The 14186-nt window shown below is 35.6% G+C and overlaps 1 protein-coding gene across 7 annotated transcripts in view; it reads right to left on the reverse strand.

Annotated features, from left to right (window-relative positions):
• Window positions 1–14186, reverse strand: part of Bbs7 (Bardet-Biedl syndrome 7) — a 46284-nt gene continuing 32098 nt past the window's right edge. For 3 of the 7 annotated variants that reach the window (XM_021236447.2, XM_004854931.4, XM_013075897.3), the window contains 5 exons: window positions 5203–5312; window positions 4993–5096; window positions 3629–3752; window positions 1079–1224; window positions 1–575 (listed from right to left, as the gene is read on the reverse strand). In XM_021236447.2, coding sequence (XP_021092106.1) covers window positions 1091–1224; window positions 3629–3752; window positions 4993–5096; window positions 5203–5312 — 472 coding nt within the window. In that variant the 3' untranslated portion in view covers window positions 1–575; window positions 1079–1090. Of the gene's footprint in view, window positions 576–1078; window positions 1225–3628; window positions 3753–4992; window positions 5097–5202; window positions 5313–11421; window positions 11484–12051; window positions 12151–14186 lie in introns of those variants that run through there. The other 4 variants (XR_015443889.1, XR_015443888.1, XM_013075896.3 and 1 more) reach the window with 4 other exon arrangements.

The raw sequence follows: 14186 nt of genomic DNA on the forward strand, positions 1-14186 counted from the left end.
TGGCTTAATCAAATCTTTTCCATTTAATATCGAAGGACAGTACATAATTAAGAATCATTTTCTAAAAACATAGTTTTTGTAGTCTTTTGAGACGGTCTTGATGTGCAGTTCAGACTGGCCTTGAACTCAGTGATCTTCCTGCCTAACCTCCACAGTGCTGGGATTACAGGCGTGTGCCACCACACCCGGCTCCATTTACCCTTCTTGAAAATACAAAAAATAGCTCCTTTCCATTGTCTTTATGCCATTTAAAAACCTTTAAATACAAAATTCTCCTGAAATATGAATTAAGATTAATACACAAAATTTCTGTAATTTGTGTATTTTCCTTCATGTATAAATAACAAGGAAGTTAGTGGATAGTAGTGCAAGAAAAACCTTAGTGCCTATCACTCTTCAATGTGTACATCTACAGCATGATGGGTTGGGTGCATCAAGTTAAAGTCCCTTTTCTCTGCTTATTCCCCTGGCCGTAATTTACAGAACTGAGCCAAGCTAGGCATTTCACAAACTTCAGAAGGGTCATAAAATGTTACCAAGCAAGCAAGAAACCTGCCGCAGATCAATTCTAACTCCTAGGAAAAAAAAAAAAGGTAGGTTATTTCCACTGGGGTGATACACAGGAACCAGAACACAAATCAGGTACCAGAACTTGGATTCTGGTCCAGCTTGATAGATACTAGCATGTCCTCTTGATTACTTCACATCACGGAGAATCAGTTTTCTTATATTATTTGACAAAGTTATAAAACAGTTGTGAAGATTAAATAAGGTATTATATAAAAATTAAAAATTCTGAAACCTGTAGTTTACATTATGTACATTTTATAAAAATGTTGAAGTTTTATTTTCAAAACATTTCTCAATTTAAAATATCCACTTGCCAAAAAAATTAATTAACATCCCTTTATAATCATTCAACTTGTTTTAAAAATAAAAATATTTTAAAATAATTCCATTGTCAAAAGAAATAGAAGTTTTACATTAAAAAGTCATATCTCAAATATTTTTGGATATTAAAATCTTTTGATTCTGCTTTAACATTTTTTGCTAAGCACATCACTTCTTTGGATTTTACCTTGTTTACCTTTCACGCTGCATCAAAGAAAGCAATCAATGCATTTTGGTCATAACTGTCCAGAATCTCTAGTAGAAGAGGTACTTTGGTTTTTACATTGGTGCCTTTGAATTTAAACTTATCTATGAAAAGATCCGTAATCATTCCTAGAAAGAAAAATGTTTTTTAATGAAACAGAGTAATTGCTAAATAATGTATTTCCAAGCACCAAAATTCCATTATTTAATATACACAAATCTGTAAGTGTTGATAATTTTTAAAATATTTATTGGGAGGGTTAAGCAAGTTTCAAGATATAAATATTTATCTAATTTTTTTTTTTTTTGAGGCAGGGTCTCACTCTGTAGTTCTGGCTGGCCTGGAACATCATGGTGATGATCCTTCTGGCTCAGCCTCCCGAGTGCTGGGATTACAGGCATGTGCCACCACACCTGGTGCTAATAATACTTTTAACAACTGTTTATAAATTATTAATTCAGACAACAGCTGGCCATTTTTGAATAGCTATTGGTAAATATGACATCACAAGTGGCTATTTTTTCAACAAAGCAGATTCTATTCTTAACAGTTTTGTCTAAATTAAAATATTCTGTATATATGATCATGCTTGGAATGTGACTTGATGGTCAAGAGTCCTGGCTTCAAGGATCTGGCAAATTATTTCACCTTTGTATTTTTCCACATAGGAATAGTTCAAGCTGTCAATCCTTTATCTAAAACTCTTGGTACAAAGTGCACTGCAAAAGTTTTCATATTTTAGGAAGAGAATAAAAGGGAGGTACCACCATTTATGGCATTAACTCAAGGAGTCTGAGTGACAATGTCTTATAATAAAACTAATATTTTTACAACAAAATATATAGGTATTTGCATTAAATAAAATTTAAAAGATTAGAAATAACTTCATGTCAACTTAAGTCAAATTTGTCATTACATTAAACACACTAAGTCAGATTTTGCTGCCAGATGATTTATTAAAAAGCGTTCTGGATTTTGAAATCACTGAGAAGGGGTGGTGGGTCTGCACTACCCATCAACTACATTGTTATAAGGATAAAAGAAATCTTGTGCTTGCTACATAGGAAACATTGTTATATATTGTTACAGTTTGTGAGGAAATCTCTGCATATATAATAAATTCAGTAGACATACTGAAGGATCGCCATGGATCGATAATATCAATTAAAACTGGGTGTTAATCCCAGCAATCTGCAAGGCTGAGGCACAAGAGGATAGCAAGTTTGAGCCCAGTCTGGGCTATTTAGTGAATTAGTTAGACCAGCACTCAAAAAAAAAGGGGAAGAAAAGGGGAATGGGTGCTAGGGGAGGGTGTGGCTCAGTGCAAAGCGTCCCGGTTCAATTCTCAGTAATGGAAAAAAAATAATCAACTACCTGTGGATGAATTGGTATTGTGCAAAAAGCATGTATTTTGAAGTGACAGGTTTCTAGTGCAGGATTTTCATCTAACTAGATATGGGACAACAAATTCTTTAATCTCATATTTAAAGATATAAAAGATGAAGATAACACCACACCATCTACCTTGTGGAGCTGTTATAAGGGTTACATATATCATCTGATTATGAAGATGGTATCAACAGCATGCTGCTAACAAAACCTTTTCTTAGCTGGGTGTGCTGGTACACTCCTATAATCCCAGCTATTCAGGAAGGTGGGGCAGGAGGTTTCCAAGTTTGAGGCCAGCCTGGGCAATTTACCAAGACCTTCTCTCAAAATAAAACAAAAAGACCTAGGAATGTATTTCAGTGGTCCCAATCTCCTTGCTAAAAAAAAAAAATGTCTTTTTCAATCTGTTGCTTCCTCCTCTCTCCCTCCCTCTGTCCTTTCCATCACCTTCCTTGTGCTTTCTCTTTCATCCAATACAATCTGTGAAACACCCAACTTACTACCACCAAAGCCAAACAAGTTTTAAACAATAAACTGACACATATGCAAATATCCTCTATTAAACTTTGACTAAAAATATTAAATGCTGCATCTTTACATTCTACAATAGCAGTAACAGCTGAAAATTTATTTGTTTAAAGTATGTCTAGCCGGGGATTTAGCTCAGTGGTTCTGCTGCCTGCCTTGAAAGCACAAGGTCCTGAGTTCAATCTCTGGAACCAAAAAAAAAGTAAAGTATGTCTAAATGTTGTTTTGTTTGAGACAGGATCTTGCTATGTAGCCCAAGCTTGAAATCATGATTGTCTTTCTGCAGCCTCCATGGTGCTGGGATTACAGGTGTGCGGCACAATGCCCAGCAAACAAAGTGAAATTCTTAATACTTCGTAAGATTTATTCATTTTATACCATATTGTTATATATAAATTCACCTCACTTCTTAAATTTTACTACCATTTTATCAAGTAAAAATACTAAATTTTAAAATAAGCTAGATGGAATACAAAATATTCTGTGCAATAAGTTGGTTGCCATTGGCTCATGACTGATGTAACGTTTGTCTTTCTGCCTAACTTATTTCTTATGATCCCTAGCAAACTGCTAGCTGAAAAGAAATACAGCAAGATATTAGAATAGTCCACTAACCATAGAGTCTTTCAAGATGTGCAGGCTGCTTTTTGTATTCTTCCTGTAGGTGATCAGCCTCTTCCAGAATACTACGGTATTCTGGTATCAGGAAGTTTGTATTTCCTTCATGAACCTGCAATTCCTTTTTAAAATTAAAAAACACTGGTCATTCAAGAGATGCAAATGAAAACAACGCTGAGATTCCACTTCACTCCAGAAAGAATGGCCGCTATCATGAAATCAACCAATAACAAATGCTGGCGGGGCTGTGGAAAAGAGGAACCCTGCTCCACTGCTAGTGGGAGTGTAGACTGATGCAACCACTGTGGAAATCAGTATGGAGATACCTCAAAGAACTAGGACTGGAAGTCCCATTTGACCCCGCTATTCCACTGCTGGGGATCTTCCCCAAAGAATTAAAAGAATCATACCACAGTGATATATGTGCACCCATGTTCATGGCAGCACAGTTTGTAATAGCTAAAACTTGGGAACACCCCAAATGCCCATCAACTGGAGACTGGATAAAGAAAATGTGGGGTTTTTTTTATAAAATGGAGTACTACTCAGCCATAAAAAATGAGAAATTAGAGACATTTATAGCTAAGTGGATGCACATTGAGGCAATACTCTTAAGGGAAATAAATAGGACACACATGTATAAATACCGAATAGTTTCTCTGGTGTGAGAAACTGAAAGTGTAAATAAGGACTAAATGTATAATAGGTAATGTGAAATAGGAAGAAAAGGGTCAAAGGGGAAGGAAGTGTGAGGGCTAGAGGAAAGGATAGAAGGGAATGGAATTAATATGAGAAAATGGAAAAATAGGAACAAAATCGTTGTAAATAGGGAGGAATGGAGGGGTTGAAGGGAGGGCTGGGCAAGGGTGAAAAATAACCAAGAGAGACTATGTAAAGGTGCAAATTTCCAATGATGAATGTCATTATATTGTATACCTAAAATGTACCAATGATTAGAATGAATAATCGAAAATGTAAAATAAGAAGAAAAGGTCCAAAGGGGTAGGGGTAGTGGGAGGGGCATGGAAAAGGAAAGAAGGGAAAGGAAAAATGATGAGAAATGGAAAAAATGGAAATAAAGTCTTTGTAAATAGGGAAGGGTGGAGGGGGTGAAGGGAGGGCTAGGAATAGGGAAAACATAAGAACCAAGATGCATTATGTAAAGGTATAATTCCCAATGAGAAATGTAATTGTGTTGTATACCTACAATGTACCAATAAAAGAATTTAATACAAAAAAATAAAATTAGAAAACAGAAGTACCTTAACGTTCACAATTCAGGACACTGCAACGTGAAAGTATAATTTTAGAAATCTCATTACTTAAAATAATGATCATGAATCCATGACACATAAACTTACTTTTAAAGCATCAATTAGCTGCACTTTCTTAGCCAAAAGCAATTGGTATTCCAGCTTTGGGTGGATTAGTTTTAAAGTGTGTTTGACTGATACTTCATTTATCTCTAAAAGAAGTTGGTTAGACACAATTAGATAAATCACTTCCACCAGAAACATTATTATTATAACAACTACTACAAAAACTAAAAAAGAATGATTAATTTTTCATACCGTATAATATGTTGAGGTTGATTTTCCTTTTTGTGGCTTCTTTAGAAAGCACATCTTTTAGAATAGAAATTGTAGAAATGTTGTCAGATTTAAAAACTCCTTCTCCTTTTCTACAAAATTAATATATTTTGAAAAGACAAGCTGTAGAAGGAACTGTACCTAGAAATATATATTTTATGACTAGTACTCAGTATTTAGTACTTGATTTTTTAAAGCAAAACATTTATCAGTCCATTTTAGATATATATAACAACATTCATCATAGGGAATTTGTACCTGTACATGATAAATCTTGCTTCTTTTCCCATTTTCCCCTTCTTCCCTTCCTTATTTACAACAGCTTTGTTTCCATTTTTTTCCTTCTATCCTTTTTTCTTGTCCTTTCTTTCCTTTCCTTCTCCCCCTTTACTAGTTCCCATTCTAATTTGAACATTTTCTTCCCATTTCCCAATATCTATTCTACATTTTGGTCCTTATTTCTACTTTTGGTTTCTCACATGAGAGAAACAATGTGGTATTTAAACATATGTATCTGATTTATTTCACTTAAGAGTATGGTCTCAAGGTGCATCCATTTAGTTAGAAAGATCTCAGGATTATCCTTTATGGCAGAGGAGTACTCCACTGTACAAAAAAACTCCATATCATTTTTATCCATTTGTCAGTTGATGGGCATTTAGGCTGTATTACAAAATTTAGCTATTAGATACTGTCCCACTATACACATAGATGTCCATACATCACTGTGGTGTGATATTTTAATTCTTTTGGGAAGATACCAAGAAGGGGAATAGCTGGGTCTACTGAAACCTCTAGTTTTAGTTTTTTGAGGAATTTCCACACTGATTTCCACAATAGCTGCACTAGTCTACACTCCCATCAATGGTGGAGAAGGGTTCCTTTTTCCTCACAGCCCTGCCAGCATTTATTATTGGTTAATTGCTTAATAGCCATTCTTTCTAGAGTGAGGTGAAATTTCAGCATTAATTTGCATCTCTTGAATGACCAGTGATGTTGAACATTTTTTCATATATTTATTTGCTTTTTCTATTTTGTAATCTGAGAAGCGTTTCTTCATTTCAGATGCACATTTCTGTACCAGGTCTTTAAATTTGGGGGGGTCTGATTTTTTTTGAGTTCTTTATATATTCTAGATTATAATCCTTTGAGGAACAACTGCCAAAAATTTTTCCCCACACTGTGGGTTGTCTCTTCACTCTGTTGGTGATTTCTCTTGCTGTGCAAAAGCTTTTTAATAAGATGAGATCCTAGTTGTTGATTCTTTGTGATAGTTCCTGTGCGATCAGGGCTTTGTTCATAAAGTCTTTGCCTAACCAGTGTCTTGGAGAGTTTTACCTGTTCTATCTTCCAGCAGATTTAGTGTTTCTGTTATAATATTTAGAACTTTGATCAATTTTTATTTTTGTTTGGTGCATGGTGAAAGATACTTTTAATCTTTGGCAAGTGGAAACCCAGTTTTCCAGCACCCTTTATTAAAAAGGCTCTTTCTTTCAGTGAAGGTGTTTGGTTCCTTTGTCAAAAATAATATAGCTGAGTATGTCTGGAGTTTTTTCTACATCTTCTAATCTGTCCCTTTGATTCTCAGGTCTATTTTTTGTTGTTATTGTTTCTGTTTGTGCCAGTACCATGTTCTTTCTATCACAGTAGCTCTGTAGTATAATTTCAAGTCAGGGATTGTGATGTCCCTTGTCTTGCCTTTGTTGCCCAGAATTGCCTTTACTATTCTAGGTCTCTGGTTCCAAAAGAATTTCAGGAATGTTTTCTCTAATTCTGTGAGATAGACTGTAGGGATTCTGATCAGGGTTGCATTAAATCTGTGTAAGAATTTTGGAAGTACAGCCATTATCACTATATTAGTTCTTCTTACCCAAGAACAAGGGATATCTTTCCATTTTGTGATATCCTTTTTGATAGCCTTTTTCAGAGTACTGTAGTTTTCAATGTAGAGGTCTTTTACTTCCTTCATTAGATTGAGTCCTAGGTGTTTTTTTGTTTTTTTGGATGTTGTTGTGAAAGGTGTTGTTTCCCTAATTTCTCTCTCAGTGGGTTTGTTATTTCTGTATAGGAAGGCTCTTGATATTCTGAGTGCTGACTTTGTATCTAGCTACTGAATTTGGTTATCAAATCTAAAAGTCTTTTTGGTGCAGTTTTTGAGACTTTGATGTAGAGTATCATGTCATCTATAATTAATGATAATTTAACTTCTTCCTTTCATATCCTTATTCCTTTTATTTCTTTCTCTTGTCTAATTATTCTGGCTAATGTTTCTAGAACTATATTGAATAAGAGTGGTGATAGTAGACATCCTTCCCTTGTTCCTGTTTTTAGAGTGAAAGCTTTCAGCTTTTGTCCATTTAGTATGAGATTGGCTGTTGGTTTGTCAGAGATGGCTTTTATCAGATTGAGATAAATACCATGGATTCCAGTTTTCTGGGAGGTATTTATCATGAATGGGTGTTGAACTTTATCAAACACTTTTTCTGCAGCTATTGAAATGATCACATGGTTTTGTCCTTGGCTCCATTAATACGGTAGATTACATTTATTGACTTGCATATGTTGAACCATTCCTGCATCCCTGGGATGAATCCTACTTGGATGTATAATCCTCATGGTGTATAATCTTCTTGATGATTTGCTGCATTCTGTTTGCCAATATCTTATTGAGGATTTTTGTATCCACATGTTATAGATATTGGCCTGTAGTTCTCTTTTTTGGTTGGATCCTTCTCTGGTTTTGGTACCAGAGTAATTCTTGCTTCCAGGAATGAACTGAGAATATTGTTTCTCTTTCAATTTTATTAAAGAGTTTGAGAAGTAGTGGCATTAGGTCTTCTCTAAATTTCTTGTACAATTCAGCAGTGAATGTGTCAGTTTGGCAGATTTTTAATTACATCTTCAATTTCACTGACTGATATTGGTTTACTTAGAATTTTAGTATATTGATTCATCTCTGGTAGTTCATACATATACACAGGAATTTGTCCATTTCTTCTATGTTTTCCATCTTATTAGAATACAAGTCCTCAAAGTAGGTATTCATGATCTTTGAGATTTCTGCAAGATCTGCTGTGATTTCACTCTTTTCATTCCTAATTGCATGGATTTCAGTCTTGCCCTTTTTTGATAAGGTTGGCTAAGGGTTGTCAATTTTATTTAATCTTTCGAAGAACCAATTATTTGATTCATTGATTCTTTGTATTGTTTTATTACTCTCAATTGCATTAATTTCTGCTCTGATCATCATAATTTCCTCCCTCAAATGAGCTTTGTGCTTGACGTGCTCATCTTTAGCTTGAGGTTCAACATTAGGTTATTTGAGCTCGCTCTGTTTCCTGATATGGATATTCACTGCTGTAAATTTGTCTCATAGGACTGCTTGCATTACATCCTATAAGTTCTGGTATGTTATACTGGCATTATCATTTAATTGTAGAAACTGTCTAATCTCTTCTTTAATTCTGTGACCCACTCGTTGTTCAGGACAGTGTTATTTAATCTCAATGTGTTTATAAAGTTCTTGGGGTTTCTTTTGTCAATGATTTCCAGTTTCATTGCACTATGGTCTGATAATATGCATGGGATAATTTCAATTCCTTTCCATTTACTAAAGCATGTTCTATGAGCTAGTATGTGGTCTATTTTGAGAATATCCCATGTGTAGCTGAGAAGAATGTGTATTCTGACATTGTGGGGTGGAACACTCTGTAGACATCTGCTAAGTCCATTTTTTCACAAGTTTTTTCAGTTTTAATATTTCAATGTTGGTTTTTTGTCTAGTTGATCTATTTGTCATAGTGGGGTATTGGGGTCCCCCATTACAATTAGTGTTTATTTGATTTTTCATATGTTAATATTTGTTTTATTTTATTTTTTTGTTTATTTTATTGGTTTATTTTGTTGTTATCATTTCCTCTTCGATTGTTCCCTTTACAAGGATGTAGTGAACTTCTTTGTCTCTCTTAATGAGTCTTGGCTTGAAATCCACTTTGTCTACAATCAGAATAGTTACCCCTGCTTTTTTCTGGGTTCCTGTCACATGGAATATTTGTTTTCCATCCTCTGACTTTTGCAGAGGACTGTGATATTGATTATGCCCAAGGCAGGCTATAAAGAGTTAACCCCACAACTGGATTTTTTATAGAAGTGTCCGGCTGAAGCCTACTTGCTGAGAGTAACTAGCACCAAAATTCGGTTCCCACAACCGAAACCTTCAGACTAGAAGGACAATGTTCTAATTACAACCATATATTTTGTCTATTCTGTTCCTAATTTGAGAATGCTTTGTCTTGTCCTTTATGAGCCTTGTTTACATTAATTTCCATAGAAACCACACTTAACCTTTACCCCAACTGATTGCCAATAAAAGTCAGTGCCTGGAACTGGCCAGCGCCTTTGGTGGTTACACCACCATTAGTCATCCTGGCACCCCACTTTCTTAGTTCTGTCTCTTAGTGTATTTTTTTCTCAGGCCTGCATCATATACTGGGCAGGTGGGTACTAGAACCTGACTATAGGGGTCTCCAGCAGACTTTCAGTCTATCTATGTCTTTTTGAATTAAATGTGTTTCTTGTATGCAACATATTGTTGGATCTTGCTTCTTGATCCATTCTGCCCTTCTATTTCTTTTGATTAGTGAATTGAGACCATTAACATTAATGGTTATAACTGGTATGTACTGACTTATCCTTGTCATGTTATTTTCCTGTTGTTGGCTCCCTTTTTTTCTTCTGTTTAATTTTTTTTACCTTGCCTGGTGGATTCATTCTTTTGGGATTCATGGAGTTGTAATCCTTGTTATATTTTTCTAAAATATCCTTCAGAACACTTTCAAGTGCTAGTTTGATGTTCATGAATTTCCTAAGGTGCTCTTTGTCACGGAAGAAACTTAATTCTTCATCAATTTTCAAAGATAGTTTTGTGGGGTACATCAATCTGGGTTGGAGGTTGTTTTCTTTTAGGGCTTGAAATACTTCACTCCATCCTCTCCTTGATTTGAGGGTTTGTGTTGAGAAGTCTGCTGTGAATCTTGACTATTACATGCCTTGGTTTAGATTTTTTTTTATTATCATGTCTAATTGGAGTTCTACATGCCTCACTTATCTATATGTCAAATTCATTTTCCCTATTTGGGAATTTTTTTGCCATTACTTCGGTGAATAGATTTTTTTTATGTCATTTGTGCTATCTCCTGCTTTTTCATTGACTCTGATCAATCTTATGTTATTCTTCTTTGCATCATCCACCAGTGGCTGGATTGATTTTTCATGGTCCCTTGCTATTTTTAAGAAATCTTTCTTTTCATGATCACTAACCACAATCCTGTTTTCTATATCTGATATTCTGTTCTTACACTGGCTCACTGTGCTGTGTATACTTTCAGTGGAATTTTTAATCTCCTGGATATGTTTGAATCTGTTTCATGGATTCCACTTCTTTCCTATGCTGGGTGTTCACGGTTACCATCATTTTCCTAAACTCCTTTTTTTTTTCCTGGTTTACTTTTTCTTTGGTACCAGGGATTGAACTTGGGACCTTGCGCTTATGCGGCAGGCGGGAGAACCACTGAGCTAAATCCCCTGCCCCTCCTTTTTTTTTTTTTTTTTAAATCTGTATCTGCTCTAGAGTCACTAAGCATGTCTTTCATTATAATCATCATCTCTGTACTTATCTGAGAAATTATTTCTGATTTGATTTTTTCTAAAGCCTCATTCATCTGCTTTGCTTCTTCTGCTGTTACCTCTTCAGGGAATCCAGGTAGACAGCTTTTGGATTGTTCCACCTCATTGGCCCCCGGATTTGCCTTTGGTGAGCTGAAAGTCTAGAGCTGCATCTTAAGTGTCTTATTTTAGAACTCACTTGATTTTAAGTCTCTTTGAATGTCATTCATATGAAGCATACTTAAATGTGTAATCTTTTACTACTGTATTAATTCAGCTTTTAACTATACTGATAAAACTAAAGATGCTAGATATATAGCTCATAAAAATATCACAATTTAAATAAGTACTTCATCATTTAAAAAGTTTTTTCTGGGCCAGGGATTTAGTTCAGTGGTGCTGCCACCTGCCTTGCAAGCGCAAGGTCCCGAGTTCGATCCCCAGTACCAAAAAAAAAAAAGTTTTTTCTTCATTATTATTAGTATTTTCAATAGTTAATCTCTTATGTAAAGAATGCATTTGTAATTGCTTACTTACAGATACAGCTATGTTTTTTCTTGATGTAATCACACCAATGACAACATGACTAATGCTTCATCCTTGAAAGAAATCTGATATCAAACTTGAGTGACATCTGTTGTTCTTCCATACCTAGCATCCATTCCCACTGCTTATGGCCACAGGACCTTTATATTTCTTTAAGAAACCCTCTTTTTCCTCTCTCTCCCTTCTCATCTATATAATTTCAATGGCACTGGCCTCAATCCATTTCTGGGACTTCAAGAAGAACCATTTCACAGTATATTCCATATACCTGACCACAGTGGTTCAAGGATTGACAAAGATACCCAACCCTGGTACTTTTAATGGAACTAGTATGAAAGAGAGGCTCTATGGCAGCTGAAAGATAAAAACTAGATTTTAGGAGCTATATGGTCACTACTATGCCACTATGTGGTAAAGCCAAGGAAAGACAAAAACAAAATCAAAATTGAGCAATAGAAGGGTAAAATCTTGATGACATCAGTTAAGCCACTGATCAAGTTGTATCTGGGGCAAATTACTACTAGACTTCTTAAGTTATCTGAGCAAATAAATTTCTTTTATTTGGCCTGTGTTTGGTTTCTTTTTAAATGATCCAAAAAAAATCTCCTAATTAATACATACCATTTTTCATAAATCCCATGTTGCCTTTTCACTTGGTTTTCATAGAAATATGCACATTAATCATTTATATTGATCAGCTGTAGGAAAATATTGCTTTTTCTAAAAAGATAAATAATACTCCTTTATTATATTGATCTCAACTATGTTTTCAAAATCATGACATTTCTACTAGTCTTTCATCTTAACAGAAGGCACTATGAAATGTCACAATGTCAGGCACTGTGAAATGACTAACTTGGTTCATCTTCTTTAAATTGTCACAATTTAATGAAGTGAGTGCTACTATTTCCATTCCTCAGAAAAGAAAACTAAAGCTCAGAGATAAGCAACCTTGGTCACACAGCCAATGAGTCGCAGAGCCATGACTCAAACCTAATTATGGATGTTTCCAAAACACATGCTTCTATACTACCTTCAATTACATGTATTTTATTCAGAAACTTGAAAGACACATGTTGAACACCTACTGTATGCAAAGCCATGTGTTAGATTCTTGGAGGCTATATACAAAGATGATTTTAAAAAACAGACTATGTCTATTAGGATACAGTCTACTATAAAACTAAATCTTATATAAAAATTATTATATCCTCGAAGCAAATATCAATAAATACGAAAGACAGGTAAAAATAAAATACTATGAGGGAACTAGGGGTGTGGGTCAGTGGTAAAATGCTGGCTTTGGGTTTGATCCCTAGATTCAAGAAGGAGGGAAAAAAGCTATAGGAACAGAGAAGAGAATCAAAGAAAGCTTCAGTAAAGGATGTTAGGTTCGACCTTGAAGGATTGTTTTGATGGTTAAGAAAAGAATAAAGAGACAGAGTGGTAAAGAGAAAAGGTATGCTGGGCCAGGGATTTAGCTCAGTGGTTTCGCTGCCTGTTGTGCAAGTGCAAGGACCCGAGTTCGATCCCCAGTACCAAAAAAAAAGAGAGAGAGAAGGTATGCTATTATAAAAATATATAATATGGCAGAGGCATGTTGAATTGTCTGCTATGATTAACTCTTGAGATTCATGTGGTGCTTCACAACAGAATTAATTATACGTTTAGACACAGAGGAACTTCCTGGAGAATACAGTAAACAGCTCTACAGAACTGATGCAAAACCAGTTAGACTTCTTGGTCTCAAATGGCTTCATTCTGAAGCAAAACTATGTGTTCACTGCTGCTTCCAGAAGTTAGCATGGTAAAGTCTCAACTAGGAAGTAGGAAGTAGAATATCTCAATCATTGGCTTAGGGAAAGAATGCATGCAGCCTAAAGAGGATAAGAAACTCTCCCTCACTCCCAAACAAAACAAAGCCAGACCCACAACAACATGGAGATGTGAGAAAGAATAAGAAGGCAAAGACCCTAAAGAAAAAGAAGGTCCAAGTTCAAAGAGCATATGTAGAGACTTTAGCTTTATCTAAGAAGAAAGCCATTTAACAATCAGAGGAAAAATGAAAGGGAAAAGCTAAGCTTCTACAGAACTGAAAAACTGGAAGTTATGGGAGATGAGTGAGAAGTGCAGTGATGGGGACAGGAGTGCCAGCAGGAGCTTGAGAAGAGTGTAAAGAATCTGACCACTCCACAATGTTAACATGACAGGTTCACAAAGCTTGCAGCTCTAAGCCCTGAAGTTCTAAGCCATTTCATATTTTTGCATAAAGAAATTCAACTGGAATTTTTATGGGAATGAGGATAAATATTCAAATCAATTTTGGAAGGTCTGTGTTATGGCTTATATCTAGATGTCCCCCTAAAGCCTCATGCAGTCATAGGTGGGGCATTTTCAGAGGTGGCTGGATCTAAAGTATGTAATGATGGGATTAAGTGTGTAATGCTGGGATCAAGGGTGTGTGATTACTAAATTAGTTCGCTGATTGGTTTGGCATAGTTCTGGGAGTGGATAATGGAAAAGCCCACCCTAGGTGTGAGTGCTACCTTCCCCAAGAGCAGATGGCCTGGATACAATATAAGGGACAGAAAGGAAGCTACTGTAATGCCTTGCTGCTTGTTGCCTTGCTGCCTTCTGCCTGCCATGAACTGTTCCTCCTCTGCGATGCCCCTCTGCCATGATACCCTGCCTTAGCTAGCCAACTATGGATTGAAACCTCTACCTTTATTTGTGAGCCAAATAAATCTTTCCTCCTT

This window comes from Heterocephalus glaber, unplaced genomic scaffold (genome assembly GCF_053883595.1).
Source record: "Heterocephalus glaber isolate CG9 unplaced genomic scaffold, H.glaber_assembly_v1.0 deba00001586, whole genome shotgun sequence".
In the NCBI taxonomy this organism is placed as follows: domain Eukaryota; kingdom Metazoa; phylum Chordata; class Mammalia; order Rodentia; family Bathyergidae; genus Heterocephalus; species Heterocephalus glaber.